We start from the raw sequence: 24,056 nt of genomic DNA, 5'->3' as shown, positions 1-24,056 counted from the left end.
TTTTGTGTCAAATTTACCATGCTGTAAATTTTGTAAATTTTAGATTTTTCGCTGTTTTAAGAACAAAATGCATTTTTCCTCACCTTTTTTGTTATAAATGATTGATAAATACATATCTAAGAATTTGGAATGAAAAAAAGGGATACGTTTCTCGGATCGTTTCTGGTAAAGTAACTTATTGTATCCCTTACCCATTTTTGGCTAGAAAGACTGACTTAATTGGTAATAAAACTTGAAAAATTGACTACTCAAAAACTACTCCTTGTAAGTACACATTTTTTCACAGATAAGAGTTAAGTTTGATTATAACATTTTATAAATTCATTGATATTTTCCACTTTTATCGCATATTTTGGAAATAATCCAGAGCGAGATTTGAACCAGACTGAAACGTCAGAAGAATACATCCTTAAAGACGATACTGTATAAGTAACATTATTTTATCTCTCTCATGAGTGTAAAATGGTCAAAAATTCCTATACACGTAATGTATGGCTTTGATCGTTCCTGATGAAGTAAAATCCAGAAAAGCGTATCGGACGCATGCGTGTTATATAATGTTGTTTTTTTCATTTCTTAAAACCCGGTTTAAAAGAGAAAGTACAATGTCCCTTCTAAAGCTGTACTAAACAATTAGTATAAAGATATATATGTGTTACCTTAGCTGTATTTGACAAAACTTTTAGGAGCCTTTGGTCCTTCCTCAATGCTCTTCAAATTCGTACTTTATTTGGCCTTTTCATTTTTTTTAGATTCGAGTGTCACTGATGAGTCTTTTGTAGACGAAACGCGCGTCTGGCGTAAATTCAAAATTTAATCCTGGTATCTATGATGAGTTTTTTTTTATCTAAATAATCGTATGAATAACCTGCGGTTATAACGAGACAAAAATCCTGGAGAAATCTAAACAGATACAAAACCTTTATGAGTTTAAATACCAAAATGCTAGAGATAAACAATACTATTAACCCGTCCATAACAAGCGTTGTAAGTATGATTTTTATAAAGGGTGGTTCACTTAAACGTACAATAAATTCGCCGTTTCAGAATCTAATGCATCCTCTGTAATACTTTCAAAAGTGTACACCAAAACATCGTGATTGGTTAAAAAATTTCATAAACAATGAAAATTCAACCGATGACGCGAGACAACGTTGGGCCAAATTACATACAAATATAAAGTAAGAAATATTTTATTTGGCAAAAGTACAAAATTGTACGGCCACGACTTGACAAAGAATGGGACTGCCGAGAAACATAATTGGCAGGTCCCTAGTAAATTGTCCATTCCTTATTCCGTATTTCCACATTATTGTCCATTCCTTATTGCTTATTTCCACCTTATTATTATTCCTTATAATGGCATTTCCTTATAGATCAACATAACATCCTTATTAACATAATTGCTTCCAAAATATATCGGATGTTGGTCCAGGGAAACAGAAGCTCAGTGGATACATAATTCCATTATAAGAAGCATAATATATTTGTAGATGTTGTGTCGCTATTTTCGCCAAATGGTGGAAGTCTGGAAGTCTTTGTCTGAAGCCGTGACGAAGGACTGGGATTATAATCGAATAAACTATCAATCTTTTCAACCTGAAAAATAGAACAAAAACAGCAGAACAGCGAACAACATGATATAACATATATACATATTAGAATTAATTGCATAACAGTGTGGTCGACAGTAAAACGTTTGTAGGTTGTAACTTGTTTGTCAACGGCTATGATTTTATGCTCACCCAGTCTGTCAGAGGCCTTCCAGTGGGGATTGAAATATTCACTTGTTACACATTCCGATATGTAAAATGAAACTTTCTTTTTACAAAGCTTGAAAGGAATTTGTTTTAAATACTTATTATAATCATCACATACAACCCTGTCATTTATAAGAATAATAATGTTCAGAGATGATATTATTTAATAATAATAAAAAAATAGGTTTATCCATTGTAAAAAAAACTATTAAGTTGATGGGGTTAATTCACAAAATATCTCATTGATTAAGAGCACAACTACTTCTACGGTGTGATCATTTAAGAATGGCCTACTATTTATTCAATGCGTATACATGTGGGTTTTGTTTGTGAAGAGTTCTGGATAATTAAAAAATCATTTGATTTCTTTGTTTAATACCATAAAACGATTCATTCTTTCAGATATTTGTCACTTTGCCTTATCTTCAAGTCCAACAAGTTCACAATTTCTCACGTTTCTTACAAAACTTATATTCTTGTGATGTATTCTTTTGTTGGAAAAAAATGTATTGATATAGATAGATATAGGAAGATGTGGTATGAAGTGCCAATGAGACAACTCTCCTCCCAAGTAATAATTCATAAAAGTAAACCATTATAGGTCAAGCAAGGTACGACCTGCAACACGGAGCCTTGGCTCACACCGAACAGCAAGTTATAGAGGGCCCCAAAACTACTAGTGTAAAACCATTCAAACGGGAAAACCAACGAGAAACGAAAAACACATATGAACTACATAAACAGACGACATCATGCATTGTAACTTTTAAAGCCAATTAAGTAAAAAAATAAATCTGAAAGAACGTGCGATATCATATTAGGAAAATTGATGGTCAAACCATAACAAAAAATCAAGTAAAGAATTTTAAGTATTCAACCTTAATAGCTTGCTGTTCGGTGTGAGCCAAGACTCCGTGTTGAAGGCCATTTTTATTTATTTTCAAATTACAAAGGTTATTCCTGAGTAGTATTTTTAATTATTTTATTTAGGCGTTTAGAACCTTTGGTGACCTCACAGTTTAAATTTCTATGATAAGTACGTCGTGAGCAGTGGGCATTACAGACGAACGTTCACCTAATTTTCCCCAGTCAATGAATGGCCATAGCTACACTGTTATGAATTTCATTCTAATTACATTTTAGTGGTGGGTGGGTGGGTATCTTTTGAAACAACATTTGTTAATTTATACGGAACCTAATTTTCTACGTCTTGTCGCTGCTGTGGCATGGGAAAGAAATAATGAATGACGTCACAGTTTAAGAAGGTTAAAATAATCAACGTCACTTATAATATATTTTAATTCCATAACGTGTACAAAGCGGGACAACTACCAAAACTTAAGCCCACTTTCCTGTAACCGGATTTATTCTTCATAGGAATAAATCTTATTATTTTCATTTTGGGGTACGAACAATGAAATTACTCATGATTCTTCAGATTCTGAAAAGGTTGAAGGTGCGAACACCGTTATTCACTATATCAAAGATAACAAAACATCAAACGATTGTGACATGAGATTAATCATGAGATAAGGTCTTTTTTGAAGGATTACTTTTTGCATTTTCTTTTATTAGTTTTCCCACTAACTTTAAAAAGGACGTTTTGTATACATGTACTAGGAACTACTAGTATCTATCGACTCCTCAGTGATGTTGTTTCTGCGAATGACCTTGTAAAACTTTATCTTGACCAATTTGATTTGGAATATACATTTATTTACGCAAATATTGTTAGCTTTATAATTCATTTACAGTGGGATTTAGTATGTGAGGGATCAGTAAGATCAGAATTTGCTCAAACCTTAATAATGATGGGACAAGCTGTAGGTGCTGCAATTTTCTCTCCTCTTTCCGACAGATTTGGAAGGAAGCCTATTAACATTATTTCGCGAATTCTTTACACCATAGCCGGTGTGACTGCAATGTTTTCGCCCTCTATAGAAGTATTTTCCGTGTACAGATTGCTTATAGGAACCTTTCAAGGAGTAAGTAACATCATTACAACCAATTTCAATGAGTATGTAGCTAAAGGTTATATCTTTGGTTAGCTTGCTTGCTAGGTGAACCGTGAAGTCATTGTTAGGTAAGGTATACTACCCTCCTTTCGAAGAAGCCTATTCATACAGACAGATATATTGGTTATCTGTCGGACTAGTCTACTCTTAAAGGAGTGTAGTTTACCTAACCTAATAATGACTTCACGGTTTAGCTAGCAGACAAACCAACCAAAGATATTATCTTTCCCAACACACTCAATGCAATCGGCTGTAAATGAAAATTATTGGTAATACAGGTATTATATACAATTGTTCGTTCGATGATCTCCAAATCTAAATGAAATGTTATAATTCCTGTCTCATTTGGTCTCTTGTGGAGAGTTGGCAATACCATCATATCTTCTTTTTATTTATAAAACGCAGCAATAAGAATGATTTACAATTTCCTCGAAGAATACATATGTATTTATGTAACAGTCTAGTGTAATGGAACAACATTTTATACATTTTTACGATTTAGTATAAAAAAAAATTAATTTTACCTTTGTTTTTAATTTGAACTTATGTTTAACTTAATGATATCGATAAAATATTTCTTATATTGTAAACACACTTATTTTCCGTACATACCCAACTTCGTCAATTTGTAAGATATTGTATATTCGTTTATATTTGATTTCGTGGTTTTACGATTCAAGCCTAAGGACAATGTGTACTTCGGGGTACATTTCACTTTCTGATTTACCCATACCAATAAAATCCACAAAAATTGGTATCCCATTGAGACTGCTGTTTCGCATATATGCAATACTTAACACAAAACTACTAGTATTGTTTATATTACGCTGAATGTCATTTAAAAATATTATCTCAAAATATCCAGTAGGCTATTTGAACTTGAACATGATATCGCAGAAAAATTTTCAAGATCACATCTTTATATCTAACTCATTATTTTATATCAGGGTAGTGTGATGACAGTCTGTACTTTGTGTATAGAAATTCTGCCCACTGAGTTTCGACATAGAGGAGAAGGGCTAGCATTCCTCGCTTGGACTGTTGGTATTTGGTTTACCTCTGTTATCGGTTACTTTTGTAGAAATCTTCCTTGGAGATATTTCCAGATGATTTTAGGATTACTGTCTTGGCATGTAATATTTGATTGGTTGTAAGTAAATTTTATCTTCATAGTTGATATTTAATACAAAATACTGAATTCCGAGGGAAATACAATACATAAAGTCCCTAATAAAATGGCAAAATCAAAAGCACAAACACATCAAACGAATGGACAATACTGGCTCTAAAGATTGTTGCCAATCTTTAATTTAAAACAATATCTTTGGTTTCTAGATCTATATTAAATAATAACTGAACAACTATTTTAAGTATCAGAAATTATAATTATCAATAATAATAAATACTATGATATTAGTACGTAACGTTTATAATCTTTATTGCAAAATTACACCCATAAGGGTCAAGCAATACAATCAAACAATAATTTTATACAATACAATGCAACACAATGAAATACAATGTAATACAATGCAATACAATGAAATTCAATATAATACAATACAATATATAGAATAATAGAACATTAAGAGTTCAATTAAACATGTATATTAAAAACACCATCATAACCTTGCCTGACACGGGTCTGACTCCCTCAGTTCTAAAGACTGTTTAATTTAACTCCAATATGACAAACAAGTTCAGGGATGGGGTTTAGAATGTGTTTAAGTTTATTGAATGCATCAAGATGTTGAAAAAATGGTACATAGTCTTTTAGATAAGCAAAAAGATTAGATCGCAAAGATATGTTAATGTCACAATACAAAAAGAAATGAAATTCATCATCTAGGACTTCACATTTTTTACATAATCTTTGTGCTCTTGGAATGTTTCTGTACCTTCCTAATTCAATGCCTAGGGAATGATCACTTAGTCTAAATTTTGAGAGTAACTGCCTATGTATAAAATTATTGCAATTTAAATATTCCTCAGACTGACAATTATTTTTTAATTTCCCATAAAGACAAAGTTTGGATGAGGAATCTATTTTTGAAAGTTTATTTAAAGTATTTTTTTCATATTCCTCTGAAACACACTTTTTTATATTACATTTTAACATGTTTTTTGATTGTTTAAAAGGTACATTATTATTAGAGTAATTTTCTGGGTTTATTTTCATTTCTTTAAAAAAATTATCTGCAAATGGTATCTTTATTAATTAACTATAGTGTTACAAGATTTTTTTTTTATTTCATTTCACAAGAGATAAATATTTTTATCTTGAAGTGGAACTATCCAAATCTCAGGTCTTGTTTTTTTTTTTATTAGATGCAATATATATATATAATGAACTGGTGCTGTTTCCAGGTGTCTTCAGCATTTTCTCATCTGATGAATTTTTCTACCCTTTCCAGTAACTATAAAGTGTTACAATTTTAAAATTAGTAGCAACACATAAATAGTAATTGGAAAGGTACTGCCATTACATATGTTATGCAGAAACAATTAAATTGAATATATTTTAAAAAAAAATAATGTAGGAGTTGACATTGATACCAAATTACCAAAGAAAGATTTGCATAATTACAGAATGCATATGCCTGGTTCGGGTTTAAAATAAAAGTAGGGGATAACTTTGACCAACCGAGGCCCCAAAGTACCCATTCTAGTTTAAACTCCGGTCTGGGTACCAGAGATGTGTGTGAGAGGCTGAAAATTACCCTTCTGGTGTACTGATTTTTTAGCACCCCGAGTGAGAATCGTACTCGGGACCTTCAGCACTGTAGCCATCGGTCTTAACAACTACACCACGAACTCACACTGTTTATCGTGACTTTCGATATAAAAACAAGAAACGTTCCGAAATCCTGTATTTGTGTCAACTATAGAGGCATAACAGCAACACCAATAACTGGGAAAACCTTTGAATACTCATTTCTAAACAAACTGATGATAGAGCCAAAAACAGACCTCCAATTTGGATTCACCAAAGGTCTATCGCCAATCATGGCAAGCTTAATTATTTCAGAAGCTAGATATGAGAAGAAAAAGGGGAATGACAATTTTTATATAAATATTCTGGATGTAAAATCAGCATTTGATGTAGTCCAACACACTATACTGATGGATAAAATGCTTAATCAAGAAATCCATCCAATATATTGGAAAATATTAACAGAACTATATTCTGATCTAACTACAAAAGTTAAATGGCTTGATGGTATAAGTAAACCTTTCCAAATTAAACAAGGTGTAAGACCGGGAGGAATATTATCAACCCATCTATACAAATCTTTGTCCAAGATCTCCTAGTAGAATTAGAACAAAATTAATAGGATACCAATTAGGAAATATATATGTAGGATCACCAACTTGCGCCGACCATGGAAGTATTCAATATAATACTTCCATGCGCCGACGATATAGCCTTTATATCGAATGACAAGCATGAACTACAACTAATGCTAAATATGCTCGGAAGATATGCAAATGAACACCACTACAGCATACATCCAACAAAAACCCAAATCATAGATTTTTCAAAAACAAAAAGTGATTACAAATGGACACTTGATGGAAATGATGTAACAATTGCTAAATCAGGTGTACACCTTGGATTAACAAGAGCCGAAAACAACGAAATTCATATAAATGTACAAGAGAGAATAAGATTAGCAAGAAGAACTAAATATGCTCTTATGGGATCAGGGTGTCATGGTACAAATGGTCTAGACCCACCAACCTCATTTAAAATCTACAAAACTTATGTCATTCCAAGGTTAATTTATGGATTGGAAGTGTTACCTCTAACCAGATCTGATATTGAACAGTTGGAAACATTTCATAGAAAAAATCTTCGCCAGTTACAATCTCTTCCAGAAAGAACTGCTAATTCTGCAGTGTTACTACTGTTAGGAGCACTACCAATAGAAGCAGAAATTCATAAAAGAGTTTTGTCTCTCCTACTTGCACTACTAACATGTGAAAATGAAAAAATACATCAGCTTATAGAAAGACAAATAACAACAAATTTTGATAACAAAAATAGCTTCTTTTCTAGAGTTATGGATATATTAGATCTGTATGAACTTCCAACCATTATACAACTTAAAAGCAATGTTCCAAAGAAAGAACAATGGAAAAGAACTATCAAAATGAAAGTAGACAAATTTTGGAAGGACAAGACCTTAATAGAATCTGAAAGAAAATCTAGCTTAAAATTCATGAATACGGAAAACTTCGAGATCAATAACATCACCAAGTCTGGAAAATAAAGCATTTGCCTCGTTTTGAACTTAGAAAAGCAATAATCAAGACTAGAATGATAACTGGAACATACATACTTCAGGCAGATCAACATAAATTCACTCCATATACAGTAGATCCAACTTGCCAATTATGTAAAACTGCCAATGAAGACATAACTCATTTCCTGGCAACATGTCCCATACTCAGTACTATGAGAGAAAAATATTTCCTTGATATAAGAAAAGAGATCACTGATAAAATCACTCCAGCAAAATGGAACTGCACATTCATGAGCAAAACTGAAATAGTACAATTGCTAATAGACTGTTCAAAATACAAGGAGTTGTTTGATAGCTGTGAAAAATTCATGGAAAACATTGAAAACAAAACTAGAAACATGTTATTTCAAATGCACATAGAGAGACTGAAAATTTTAGACAACAAATAGAAACACATAATGTGCATATATATATAGTTATGTAAAGATACATATATCATAAAGTGGAAGAACTGACAACCAAATGAGAACAATGATTATCATAAGTAACATATATATAGTACCAACACAGAGTCTGTCATTTATAATAATTGTAAGAATCTTAAATATTTAAAGATCACTCCTATCCTTAACAGCCTTATACATTTATTATATGGTGCTTATCATTTATATAACCTTTTAAAATCTATTGATGGTGACAAAACAAGTTTTTATAACTTTTTAAAGATTTTAATATACATTGATCATGAAGTACATATAACATTCCACTGAGAAAATCTGCCTTTTTAGATTTTATTAAATTCTTACATCTTAACCTATTATTATTTTAATAAATAGATCTTATTAAATGAAACCTCCTTTTAATGTACATTTTATGCGTTTTAAAAAGCAAATTCAAATGAAACATAATTTTAAATACAAGTCACATACTTAAGTGAATATACTTGTATGGTAGAATATTTTGTAATAAAAAGGTCCATGTAAATATGCCATGCATGACATTTCTATTGTTTATTGTTTATTTATATGTGCTGTATATATGTTGGAAATTTTGTTTTATCATTTTAAAAATTTTTAAGTTAAGGGAAAACTCCATATATATTTGGAGGTGCTCTTAATTAAAGAAGGCTTATACCAAGAAGAAGAAGTCAACTCGGCAAATACAGAAAAATCCATATTGGCCGAGTTAGGGGACGACCAATTGATATTCTGGGGGGGGGGGGGGGGGCAGGAGGATTTGTTTTGGATCGGTTATTTATTTTTGTAAACTAAGAGGACATGCAAGTTATCTATTTTCTGCACTGTTGAAGCAAGATTTTTTCATTTTCATTAAAGCAAGGGACTGATTATTTATTTTCACAACTATATTTTTTATAATATTCGAAAACATACAATTTTTAAATAATTTGTTTATAAATTATAAATAATAATTATACATGTATAGTTAAGTCATTATGTACCATTTTATGATTTAATCAGAATTAATCGTCATCCTCTGCAGAAATGAATCTTCTATTTTCCCAATTGCATAAACATGTATTGCTTTCAGACACTATATTAAAGATTGATTGTATTTCTAGCCTATTTTAAAAGTATTGGCAAAACATAGTATGCCGAGCGGAGCGAGGCATTTTTTTTTAAAGGGTTTTGGAGCCACTGAAGGCACAAGAAGCTTTAGAAGAAATGATGCAAAATCATGCTTTCTGAGTGTTCCCCAGACCCTTTCTTATTTTTGGTCTCAAAGCAAAATGTATACATTCAGTGTAAGACTTAAGTTTTTAGGGACAACATCAATAGACCGATATGCATGATAACGCAAAAATGTAAATCACATAGTTGAAGTCTGGGGCTTCTGTTTTTTAAACTCATGATCAAGTTAATAACAAAATTACTAAATTACAAAAGGAATGCAACACTAACAGAATGGCAATCAATGAACAAAAGACAAATAAATAAGAAACATTGATCCCGAAAAATCAGGGGCTATGTCTTAGGGAGAACATAACTTGCTTCTTACAAGGCACTTGACGTGATAACAATTTGATTTGGAGACAAGCGTTTGGTTTTGAAATTTTCTACATGAGGCATTTGCCTCAATGTAGTTACAGCTCTGTAATAAATAAAAGTGAGGTAAGTGTTGCTGAGAAAACATACCTCAAGTTAAATGATGCCAATTTACAAACATTTCAAGTATATTTAAATAATATTTATATTCTTATTATTTAACAATTTGGGCAGTGTTTGCCGAGGCGATTTTTTTTTGTGAAAAAAGATGAATCTATGAAGAATCTGGTGCCATCTCCATACTTTTGATTAAACCTGCTGAGTTAATTATTTTCAATACATTGCAAGTCAGGTAATTTATTTTCAAACTACCACAGAACAAACCATTTATTTTTGTGTTTATCAAGGCTGAGTTATTTATTTTCGAAATCCTCGTGTATGTGTTACTACCTCTTCGATTCTTTCAAGATCAGTTCAAATTCGTTTTGCTTAGGCCATAGTTGTTTTTTTATTTGTTTTGCGTCCGCGTGCGGGTAGGTTTTCGGCCAATTTGTGTCAAAAACAAACACAAACTTTTTTTTGTTCGTCAGTAGAAAATCCGTATTTTCCGGGTTTTTCCAGCCGTGTTTTTGTGTATTCTTATACTCAAATCTATTTTGCGCTTTAAACAACAAGTACGCTCCTTATTTAAAGCGTTTAAGCGATCTTGACTTCGATACATGTGACAGCAGAAATGGCCAGTATAAATGTGCCGGCGAGCGAGATCGTTTGTGTTTCATTTTTCAAAGATAAAAGGATCGTTCTGGCTCCATATGCCTTTCCGCTCGCCGGCACAGAAACTTTTTCTCAGATCCTAGAGAGCCTTTACGTAGCCAGCATAAGAGACACGTTAAATACAAGATTCAATGAACCTATCACCATAGGGGATAAAACTCTGATAAAATGTTTAATGATAAAAGTTTATACTTTAGTTCTCATGTTAAGTTTTGATTTATTTGTTTTAAATTTTGTTTTAAGAATTGTTTTCAATTAATAAAACATTTGAATGTATCAGAGCTTTTATTTAATATTAAGATTCACTAAATTTGATATTGAAAAGATCAACCAATTTCACTGTAATGGTTCTTCCTTGGTACAGGTCTTACAGTAGGCGTTCCTTACTTGCTTGAAGCAAGAGTTACCTCCCATTTGCACAGTTATCTTATTTTATAATTGAAATAAATTTTTATACTTTTTTAAATGAAAAATAGTAGTTTTGCAAATATTTCTAATAAATTTCTTTATTAAATGATATCTACTGTCTGATAAGATAGGATAAATTAGTATGTACATTTTTAATTCCACAAGATATTAAGATATAAAACATAATTTCATTAGTTTATTTTCTGAAAAAAAAGTATGCAGAACAAAATATTAATATATTGCCTAAAAGTTTACATAAAGTATTCCAATTATAGGAAGATAACTCTGCAAATGGGAGATAATTTATGCTTAAAGCATTATTGATTTGATACAGGGAATTATTGATTATATATAGGTTTTAATACAACATGACACATCTCAGATCAAAACATGTCTCTTCTCAAAGGCTTCAGTATAAATGGGAAATGTTTGAAATACCAAGGCCATTTCTCAGAATATAGTCATATCAAGTTTGTACATTGCTAAATTTCCTGTTTGTCATGTTTGCTCTTTCACTTAGATATGACAGTATTGATCTAAAGTCACTGTTAATCAGTCCAGAACTTAAGCAGACTCTTGTGTTATTTTCTTTGTGTGTGTTTTTTTTCCTTGCTGTCTGGTAGGTTTTCTCAGAATCAGTTGACGCAAAACAAAGAAAAAAACAGACACGGCCTTAGAGAAAAATCCGGTTTTTATAGGTCTTAGCTCGCCTTATCCCTTCGTGTAAGAATTTAGTTCGTTACCGGTCAAGTTTTATCATGTAAATCACTGTCAGTACGTACATAACTATTAAATTATAAATAAGGCAAGCACGATTTCGTACGATTCGACACCGATTTAACAATATAAAGCATGTACATACACGTAACTAAAGAAAAAGGTTAAATCGAATACAAATTATTACAGTTGTGCCGAGTACGACTATGGCAATATTCACATGGGCGGTAGAAAACCTCAGACATTCGAATAATTCAGCATTATTCAAAAGGTAAACTCAGATCATTTATTTTTCCTGTCAACAAAGTTATACTGACTACTTGGCTGGTTACATTTGTCTTACCGTGATTTCAGGAAGTCTTGTTTGTTGTTTTGTTACTCTAGATCTCTTACTTAATTTTATCAAATATCTCGTTTTGTTCATAATTAATTTTGTAGATTTATTGATGAATCTTTAAGATGGCTTCTTGCAAATGGAAAAACAGATGAGGCAATGAAAATAATTAGGAAAGCTGCCTCGTGGAATAATCAAAGTTTTGAGTCAGTAATGGAATCAGTAGAAAAGAAAAATCTGCTGGTTCCAAAAGATCTTAATATAGATCCACCAGAAAATCAGGAAAAAATCATCAAACTTGAATCATGTGTTAGTAATGGAACACCAGAACTAGACCATACAGTCCATAGATACTCGATTTACACTGTTTTAAAGCATAAAAGAATTCTAATCACATCATTATTATTGTGGGTAATATGGTAAGATTTACATACCTACTATATGCACACCTTTATAAAGAAGCTGGAAAATTGAAAATATATTTTTTATTCTTTATTTGATGTATATCTTGAGGCTGACTTCATACAGGAACTTCTTAGGAAGAAAGCTAAAAAGTTAGCAATATTCTTTCCCTTTACTTTCCGCTATATAGATGAAGTTCTCTCACTAAATAATTCAAAATTGTGTGACTATGTTGAATGCATCTATCCAATCGACCTATAGATAAAGAATACAACAGATACAGTTTAGTCGGCCTCATATATTGACTTGCATCTAGAAATTGACAATGAGGGTCGGTTAAAAACAAAACTTTACGACAAAAGAGATGATTTCAGCTTTCCAATTGTGAACTTTCTATTTCTAAGTAGAAACATTACAGCAGCACCTGCATACGGGGTTTATGTCTCCCAATTGATACGATATTCCCGTGGTGGTATTTCCTATCATGATTTTCTTGATAGAGGGTTGCTGCTCACAAAGAAGGTATTAAACTAAGAGTTCCAAAATGTTGAAGATGAAATCATCCCTTCGTAAATTTTACGGACGCCATCACGATTTGGTTGACCGTTATGGAGTAACCCTTTCACAGATGAAATCGGATCTGCTCCTTATGTCGTAACTACGATCCCCTTCCCTTTCATGAATGTGACCTACCGATTTCGACTATTTACTGGAATTTTTTTTAAACATGAACAACACGACGGGTACCACATGTGGCGCAGGATCTGCTTACCCTTCCGGAGCACCTGAGATCACCCCCAGTTTTTGATGGGGTTCGTGTTGCTTATTCTTTAGTTTTCTATGTTGTGTCATGTGTACTATTGTTTTCTGTTTGTCTTTTTCATTTTAGCCATGGCGTTGTCAGTTTATTTTCGATTTATGAGTTTGAGTCTGTTATCTTTCGTCCCTCTTTTGAATTAATTTGACATAGTACATAACCATTTATTGTAGAATATTATTCCTATGTTTCATGATAGTAATTTGAGGTATTTCTTAAGTTTTTGGGGTCCATTATTTATTTGATTGAGCTGTTGCACTTTTTATTTAATACTTTGCTACAAAGTATATGTAAACAACAACAGCAATCACGCTTATTTAGGCTAACGAAAAAGTGCATAATGGACAGAATATTACATAATTTAACAAAAGTATTTTTTTTTTTTTTTTTTTTTTTTTTTAAATTTTACATACAAAAGTATTTATGTTTTACTTAAAAATATAAATCATAAGATAATAGTACTTTAATGCAATACAACTCACTTCTTGGTATTAGTTTTCCTTGTAATTTTTAGTGGACTTGTTTGTTTTAGCCTCGTTTTTTGCCTTTAGCCATGGCGTTGTCAGTTTTTCTTGACTTATGATTTTGTCCCGTTGGTATCTTTTTTTAATCATAGAATTGCATTTTATCTTTTTTAATTCCCAAAATAAGAAAAATATTTGTATTCTTATGTTACTATTAATTCAAATTTTGAATGATCGAGCTATTTTTATTATAAAGGTCAGATAGTGGTTATCGGGTGAACAATTGCAAATTTCTTAACACATGTAAAATTTTCATTTTTACATTATGATAATGCTACACAAATTTTCATCTTATGTACGTATAGTTATTATTTTTTTTTCTTTTTGTAAAAGGATAACAAATACACTGACATATTACGGACTGATGCTTACGACATCAAGACTTGCTGGAGACAGATATGTTAACAATATATTAGCCGCTCTTTCGGAGATTCCATCCATAATCGTCCAACAGATCAGTATCAACAGGTTAGTATGTTTCTTAGTACATTTAACTAGTAAATTGGATATCAAGCATTAGTCTTCTTTTTGTACTTGCGTTTATTGAAACATAACATGGAATATAATTTTGTGTCATTATTCAGGACTTTTTCTTAACAAAAACAAAAATCCTTACCGGTATTTTTTTGTAATTTCAATTGTAATTTATTAGTGTACAAATGCAGCCATGATCATGACTGTCCTTTGACCTTAAACGTTCAAACCGGTTAAATTTCCACATGTTTAAAAAAAAAAAGACGGAAGTAAATGATGGAAAATATATCACATTGAATTTTTCACATACATATCTTGAACGAAAAGCTACCGTTAGGAATGTAAATTTTGACGTAATTGAAACTATTTAAAAGGAACCTAAATAAATTACAACTAAAAATTAAAAAAAAATAGCAAGGTGCTACAGCCTTGTGATTTTACGGAAAGAAAATAATGAGAGATACAGAATATATCAAATTATGTAGAATGTCCATGTTAGTAAGGACACACGAGCTACATAAAGGTATAGAGATATAGAAAATTTAAGAGTTAAATGATTGAAAAATAAAGAGACAACTTTGACGTGTTCGACCCGACAGTTCAGTCAGCTACATGTATAAGGTTTTCCACACTATTTAATTGGTCCAGGAGTAAGAAACGTCCGAAAGTATTGAATATATCAAGCCAAATTTATTTGACAAAAAAAACCCCAAAAAACCTCAAAACTTTGTCATTGATATTAAATGTTCCAGAAGTTATCAGAACGAAGTTCAAGAAAAACATATTGAACTCCCAGGTAAATTCAAATAGGGGTAGTTCATACAACTTGACAAGACCAAACGTTCCACTATATTAAACAACCGAACAACTGGGAAAAACTGTCAAATTCTTTACTCGAACAGCAATTTTCCTGAAGAAGTAACGGTAAGATTTTAAATTCATGTCTTTTTTTGATAATTTTACCACAACTTCAAAAATGGGGCTATTGGAAACAATTATCATAATAACTAAATAACAGAAAGGTATGGGGATGTTTTGCTTTACAAGCCATACTTAAAAAACTAGTATCGTTTGATGAGTTTTTTCCCAATGTTTTCACCGACATCTCCATGATAAAACCATCATTGAATAATGAGTGGAAAAATCATAGGGAAAAGTAATAATCATACAGGTGAAAACTTTTCAATTGTTCTTTGGCAATTATATTCTTTAATAGTGTATTTTCTTCTCTTTATCAGAATAGGAAGACGATATGTGCTAGTAATGTTTCATAGTTTTTCTGGTATAACTCTAATTCTAGCCACAATGTGTTCCTCATATTCAGGTGTGTACTCTATGAAAAACGAAAGACTCGTGTTGAATAATTTATACAAAAGGTTTAAATGAAGGAAACATCTCCCGTTCTTTTCGTTTTTTGCAAGACTTTAAACATTCTTTAACTAAATCAAGTAGAATTGCAGGAAACCATTTGATGAATGACATCAACATAGAAATTGAAACTTATACGAAACTATTTTTAAATTCGTTGTTCAATTGATTTTCTTCTGTTAGTTCAATACGATTGAAACTTTCAGTCGAATTTTTCAACATTAATTGTTTTAACGACTTATATTTTTGAATATTTCTATTGATTTATTTGTAGGAAAATACTACTGGCTGAAACACTTTTCGACATTTTTCTCTATATTTGGAAGATTTTCTGCGGCAGGTTCTTTTAGCAGCGTATTCCTTTACACTCCAGAGTTATATCCTACTAACTTAAGGTATGTCAAGAAATCTAAAAATGATTAGAATGATTGACTCTGGTTCAACGTCGGATACTTGTCTGAAATCACTTTAAAAGGAATATTGACTATAAAACGACAATAATAATTTCTATGTTGTTTTTATAAATTTTAAAAAAAAGTGGTATGATTGCCAATGAGACAACCGTCCACAAGAGAGCAAAATGACACAGAAATAAACAACTATAGGTCACCGTACGGCCTTCAACAATGAGCAAAGCCAATACCGCATAGTCAGCTATGAAAGGCCTCAAAATGACAATGTAAAACAATTCAAAAAGAACTAACGGCTTTATCTATATTAAAAAAATTAACGAAAATCAAATATGTAACACATTAACAAACGACAACCACTGAATAACAGGCTCCTGGCTTGGGACAGGCACATACATACATAATGTGGCGGGGTTAATAAAATTGAGAATGGAAATGGGGAATGTGCCAAAGAGACAACAACCAGACTATAGAAAAAAACAACAGCAGAAGGTCACCAACAGGTCTTCAATGTAGCGAGAAATTCCCGCACCCGGAGGCGTCCTTCAGCTGGCCCCTAAACAAATATATACTAGTTCATTATTAATTACTTCTTATCGTAAGATGCATTGGAAAGCACTTCGAAGGAACGTAACATTTTAAAGGAAAAGTTCTCCCGTTTGTTAAATTTAAAAAAAAAATGGAGACTACTTGAGAAATTTTAAAGTTGGGTACTAAAGAGGAAATTTTGGCCAAATTATTATAAGTATGATTAGAATCATACCCAAAACAGTGTAGCTGTGGCCATTGAATGACAACCTTGAATTATCCCATTGACTGGGGTAGATTTATAGGTGAACGTGTGTCTGTAACGACAACTGCTCACTACTTACTTATTATAGAATTTAAACTGTGGGGGTCACCAAAGGTTCTTAACGCCTTTAATATTAAAATAGTTCGAAATATTAATCAGGAATAACTTTATGTTTTGATTTATATTATTGATATAAATCAAAACATCGTGTTATTCCTAATTAGTTTTTCTAATTTCTTTATTTAGGTGTTGATAACCTTTTGTGACCCCACAGTTTAAGTGCCTTTAACAAGTACATAGTGAGCAGCGGTTGTTACAGACAAACGTTCACATAATCTGCCCCAGTCAATGGGATAATTTAAGGTTGTCATTCAATGGCCACAGCTACACTGTTTTGAATATGATTCTAAATTTAATTCACTTTTTTTATGTTGAATATAGGAATGTTGGTCTAGGTATGGCATCAACTGTATCTAGAATAGGATCAATGATATCCCCATTTGCTGCTACATTGGTAAGATAATTGAACGCTACTATTGAGCATTTATATCTTTTAATTCTATACCGTTAAATTCAATACAAAAACAAATTATAAAACAAAAACCTACAAAAACATATTGCAAACAAAGATATGTGCACAACAAAAACAAACAGCTCCAAAAAAGTATTATGAATTCCAAATAAACCATGGGAGGTTCTATTTGACTGATGGTAATCATTGCCTGTGTTCTAAACGCATCATTGATCATTAATTTTATTGTTTATATATGTTCCAGACCGTATGAGTATTTGGACCGTACGCGTACGGTCTGGACCGTATGCGTACTTTTTAAAAATACGCATACGGTCGGACCGTACGCGTACGGTCTGACTAATATTAAGAAGTTGGTCAAGTTTATTTGATACAAATGTATATGGTAGATTAACATAACTTATATCTGAAATTAATATAAAAAGTTCAATAGTAATTGAAATAAAAACTTTTCATATTATAACTATTTAAAAAAATCACGCTTATTCAATCTGTTAATCTCCTGTATTTAGCATGTAAGTAATTCATTAATAGCAGCCCAGTATGCTCATTGAAATTGAATTCATCGGAAGTAAACATAGAGTGGGAGAACAATTATAGTTTTAGAATATTTAGGAACTTTACAAAACAAGAGGCTCTCAAGAGCCTGAATCGCTCACCTGGTAAACAATGCCTTATTGAACATATTGAACCATGCCAGGCAAACATGTACAGTTAACAATTCTTCAATATTACAAATATATATGACTTACTGTTTATAAATAAAGAAAATGAGACCAAAACACAAACACTTGAAACTTAGCAATGGACTGTGAAAATGAGGTCAAGTTCAAATAAAACCTGCGTAACCGACATATAGATCATAAAATATTTTCATACACCAAATATAGTTGACCTAATGCATAAAGTATTAAAAAAATAGACCAAAACTAAAAAAGTTAACTTTGACCACTGAATTATGAAAATGAGGTCAAGGTTAGATGACACCTGTCAGCTAGACATGTACACCTTACAATCATTCTATACACCATTTTTAGTAGACCTATTGCATATAGTATAAGAAAAACAGACCAAAACACAAAAACTTAACTATAACCACTGAACCATGAAAATGAGGTCAAGGTGAGATGACACCTGCCAGTTGGACATGTACACTTCACAGTTCTTCTATACACCAAATCTACTAGACTTATTGCTTATAGTATCTGAGATATGGACTTCACCACGAAAATTTAACGTTGTTCACTGATCCATGAAATGAGGTCGAGGTCAAGTGAAAACTGTCCGACAGGCATGAGGACCTTGCAAGGAACGCACGTACGAATTTGGTTGAGTAGTTTTAGAGGAGAAGATTTTTTAAAGTTAGCAAATATGATGAACAAATTGTGAAAAAATTGTCATTAAAGGACAATAACCCCTTAAGGGGTCAATTGACAATGTTGATCATACATGTATTAACCTATTTGTAGATCTTACTTTGCTGATCATTTTTGCTGTTTACAGTTTATCTTTATCTATAATGATATTCAAGATAATGACCAAAAACTGCAAAATTTCCTTAAAATTACCAATTAAGTGGCAGCAACCCAACAATGGTTTGTTTGATTCGTCTGAAAATTTCAGGGCTGATAGATCTTGACCTAATGAACATTTTTACCCCATGTCAGATTTGCTCTAAATGCTTCCGTTTTTGAGATATAAGCCAAAAACTGCATTTGACCCCTATGTTCTATTTTAAGTAACGGCGGCCATGTTTTTTGACGGATCAAAAATCGAAGCACACACTTTGTGCAGGATAATCTAAGGAACAATAATTTTAAGTTTCATTCAAATCCATTCAGTAGTTTCAGAGGAGAAGATGTTTGAAAAATTGTTAACGACGACGACGACGACGACGACGGACGCCAAGTGATGAGAAAAGCTCACATGGCCTTTTAGGCCAGGTGAGCTAAAAATGCATATGCAAAGGAACATGCATGATCAAAACATGTTAATGTAAAAAAAAAATATGACGTTCTCTGTGGAAACCAGTGTCACCTTGAGTAACAAAATAGAATTATCGGATAAACAAATATTTAATTTCAATTGTTCGCTTATTCACTTTATCCATCTAACTGTAATTATAACAATTTGTATAACGAAAAATAAAGATTTTGATAAATGTTTGTTTGAATTTAACCCATATGATCCTAAAACAAGTATGGTCAGCTGGACCGTACGCGTATACTCATACGGTCCGACCGTACGCGTATGGTCCGACCGTACGAGTATACGTATACGATCCGGACCGTACGCGTACGGTCCGGACCGTACGCGTACGGTCCAAATACTCGTATGGTCTGGAACATATATATAAGAAGATGCGACAACCCTCCATCCAAGTCACAATTGTCACAATGAAAAAGTAAACCATTATAGGTCAAAGTACGGTCTTCAACATGGAGCCTTGGCTAAAACCGAACAACAAGCTATAAAGGGACCCAAAATTGCCTACTTATTGGTCACTTTCAACAACAAGGCAATATATATGACAGAAAAGGAAATAATATAAGAAATTCAAGCTTCATGCGTATACTGAAATTATTTGTATTGAGTTTCTACATAAAACAGTAAGTTAAACGATTCAAACTATCACAGTGCTTCCGTTTGGATTGTTTCGTTTTCTGGCAAAACGTTCTTCTCTTCCTAAACCAAATGGCATACCCTATACTGATTTTTAGCTCACCTTGCCCAAAGGGCCAAGTGAGCTATTCTCATCACTTTGCGTCCGTCGTCTGTCGTCGTCCGTCGTCGTTAACTTTTACACAAATCTTCTCCTCTGAAACTACTGGGCCAAATTAAATCAAACTTGGCCACAATCATTATTGGGGTATTTAGTTTTAAAATGTGTCCGGTGACCCGGCAAACCAACCAAGATGGCCGCCATGGCTAAAAATAGAACATAGGGGCAAAATATAGATTTTGGCTTATATCTCTGAAACCAAAGCATCTATAACAAATCTGACTGAGGTAAAATGGTTCATCAGGTCAAAATCTGTCTGCTCTGAAATTTAGATGAATCGGGGAACCGTTGTTGGGTTGCTGCCCCTAAATTGGTAATTTTAAGGAAATTTTGCCGTTTTTGGTTATTATCTTGAATATTATTATAGATAGAGGTAAACTGTTAACAGCAATAATGTTCATCAAAATAAGATCTACAAATAAGTCAACATGATCAAAATGGTCAATTGACCACTTAAGGAGTATTTGCCCTTTACAGTCAATTTTTAACAATTTTTCGTAAAATTTTGTAATCTTTTACAAAAATCTTCTCCTCTGAAAGTACTACGGCAAATTTAACCAAACTTGTCCACAATCATCATTAGGATATGTAGTTTGAAAAAAAGGTGTCCATTGCCCCGGTCAGCCAACCAAGATGGCCGCCATGGCTAAAAATAGAACATAGGGGTAAAATATAGATTTTGGCTTATAACTCTGAAACTGAAGCTTCAGTGGCGGATCCAGGGGGAGGGGTTCCGGGGGTGCGCACCCCCCTTTATTTTTGCCGATCAATGCATTTGTATCGGGACATATGTTTTGCACCCCCCTGCACCCCCCCTTTGCCCTGGGTTAGCATCCCCCCCTTTCGAAAATTCCTGCATCCGCCCCTGAGCTTTTAGAGCAAATCTAACTGGTGGCAAACATGATAATCAGATTAAGATATATCTGCCCTGAAATTTTCAGACAAATCCGAAAACCAGTTGTTGGGTTGCTGCCCCTGAGTTAGTAATTTTTTGAAATTTTGCAGTTTTTTGCTATTATCTTAGATATTATTATAGTAACTAATGATATCTTATACTATAAATTATGATTTTAACCTTATTTTACATGATTTCCAAAGCATCAGTAAATACAGGTGAGCGACACAGGCTCTTTAGACCCTCTAGTTTTCATTACTTATCATACTGAAGTTTTAAACGGACAATTGAAAATTATATTGATATCAGTTCTGTGCACCCTTGTTTCCGTTTTCTTCTTATATTCATTTTCTTCTTCCAAGGAAAAGATTCCTGATTTTGAACATGCACCAAACATGTGGTTGTGTAAAACATGATTTAGATGTTGTTTTATTTTCTTTCAGGCTGATCATGTATTTTGGGGACCAGCTGCAATCTTTGCTTTAATGAACATAATTTGTACAATAATTCTGTTGACCTTGCCTGAAACAATGGGACGTGAGCTACCAACAACCGTAGAAGAGATGAAGTCATGGGTCAAAGATAAAAAGGGAACTTTTGACGTCAGACGACCAAAGCATTATCTAAAGGTGAACAGACACCATAGATAAAATGAAATGAAAAAAACATCAATTTATGTATCAATTTAGAAATCAATATATTATATTTCTCTGTGTATTTCACTGTGCTGAGTGTTCTTGCGTTTGTTTGTTCTGTATTCCTCTCACTTCCCTTTGTCTGATAAGTTGTTCCCTTAATATCGAATTAAGAAAACATAATTATCCTTGTTCTTTAAAAAACAAGCAGCTTTTTAAAGGTTAAAAGAAAATGTATAATATGTGAGGTAAATAGACTCCATAACTAAACTTCGTTTCAAATGTTGAACGTCACTGTGCCGTAATGGTCTAGAACAAAGCGAGATTTACGCTATTTTGAAACAAACAAAAAATGGATATTTCCTTTTTAGATTGGCAACTTTTAACTAAAAAATTACGACTAAAGAAATGTAATTGTGTTCTCTATTAATAATTTGTCTATTTTTGATCGTAATGTTCGCTATGCCCGTGTCGTTTGTGTCGTTTTAGATTTCAATGAACGTTATCTATAAAAAAAAATAATTGAGAATGGAAATGGGGAATGTGTCAAAAAGACATTCTAATATGACGTTCTTCTTTTATTTGGGTACATGTTCTAATTCAAATAGAACATGGGCTGCACGTTATTGACGTCACAATTGAAATTGCAACGTCAGATGAATTTTGAACAACGCCACAGAGATAAAAATGGACATTTTTGTTGGTGTTGCTCGCTAGGAAATTAAATAAAAACATTCTAAAAGTAAGTTAAAATGTTTCTGTTCTTTTTTTTTATTGATAAACTGCTGATTTTCTATAACGTTTTTGGTTCATGAAATCAAAATGGCGACATTCCGAGCGTCTACTATAGGTCCGCTTCGAAGTGAAAAAGTTCAAATATTCCTATTAGAATCGAAATAAGGCCGTGTCTGTTTTTTTCTTTGTTTTGCGTCAACTGATTCTGAGAAAACCTACCAGACAGCAAGGAAAAAAAACACACACAAAGAAAATAACACAAGAGTCTGCTTAAGTTCTGGACTGATTAACAGTGACTTTAGATCAATACTGTCATATCTAAGTGAAAGAGCAAACATGACAAACAGGAAATTTAGCAATGTACAAACTTGATATGACTATATTCTGAGAAATGGCCTTGGTATTTCAAACATTTCCCATTTATACTGAAGCCTTTGAGAAGAGACATGTTTTGATCTGAGATGTGTCATGTTGTATTAAAACCTATATATAATCAATAATTCCCTGTATCAAATCAATAATGCTTTAAGCATAAATTATCTCCCATTTGCAGAGTTATCTTCCTATAATTGGAATACTTTATGTAAACTTTTAGGCAATATATTAATATTTTGTTCTGCATACTTTTTTTTCAGAAAATAAACTAATGAAATTATGTTTTATATCTTAATATCTTGTGGAATTAAAAATGTACATACTAATTTATCCTATCTTATCAGACAGTAGATATCATTTAATAAAGAAATTTATTAGAAATATTTGCAAAACTACTATTTTTCATTTAAAAAAGTATAAAAATTTATTTCAATTATAAAATAAGATAACTGTGCAAATGGGAGGTAACTCTTGCTTCAAGCAAGTAAGGAACGCCTACTGTAAGACCTGTACCAAGGAAGAACCATTACAGTGAAATTGGTTGATCTTTTCAATATCAAATTTAGTGAATCTTAATATTAAATAAAAGCTCTGATACATTCAAATGTTTTATTAATTGAAAACAATTCTTAAAACAAAATTTAAAACAAATAAATCAAAACTTAACATGAGAACTAAAGTATAAACTTTTATCATTAAACATTTTATCAGAGTTTTATCCCCTATGGTGATAGGTTCATTGAATCTTGTATTTAACGTGTCTCTTATGCTGGCTACGTAAAGGCTCTCTAGGATCTGAGAAAAAGTTTCTGTGCCGGCGAGCGGAAAGGCATATGGAGCCAGAACGATCCTTTTATCTTTGAAAAATGAAACACAAACGATCTCGCTCGCCGGCACATTTATACTGGCCATTTCTGCTGTCACATGTATCGAAGTCAAGATCGCTTAAACGCTTTAAATAAGGAGCGTACTTGTTGTTTAAAGCGCAAAATAGATTTGAGTATAAGAATACACAAAAACACGGCTGGAAAAACCCGGAAAATACGGATTTTCTAC

At 32.3% G+C, this 24,056-nt stretch overlaps 1 protein-coding gene across 1 annotated transcript; it reads left to right on the top strand.

Annotated features, from left to right (window-relative positions):
* Positions 1-3,514: 3,514 nt before the first annotated feature.
* Positions 3,515-21,980, top strand: LOC139519935 (solute carrier family 22 member 6-A-like; the record flags this gene model as incomplete). The annotated part of the gene is given in 8 exon segments (XM_071312253.1): positions 3,515-3,745; positions 4,723-4,925; positions 12,363-12,677; positions 14,335-14,469; positions 15,714-15,799; positions 16,118-16,238; positions 17,488-17,560; positions 21,699-21,980. Coding segments are annotated over 8 exon segments (1,317 nt in total). The 3' UTR covers positions 21,906-21,980.
* Between the last annotated feature and the right edge of the window lie 2,076 nt (positions 21,981-24,056).

Source organism: Mytilus edulis, chromosome 4 (genome assembly GCF_963676685.1).
Source record: "Mytilus edulis chromosome 4, xbMytEdul2.2, whole genome shotgun sequence".
Taxonomy (NCBI): domain Eukaryota; kingdom Metazoa; phylum Mollusca; class Bivalvia; order Mytilida; family Mytilidae; genus Mytilus; species Mytilus edulis.
This window is presented reverse-complemented; position numbering and strand designations above follow the sequence as displayed.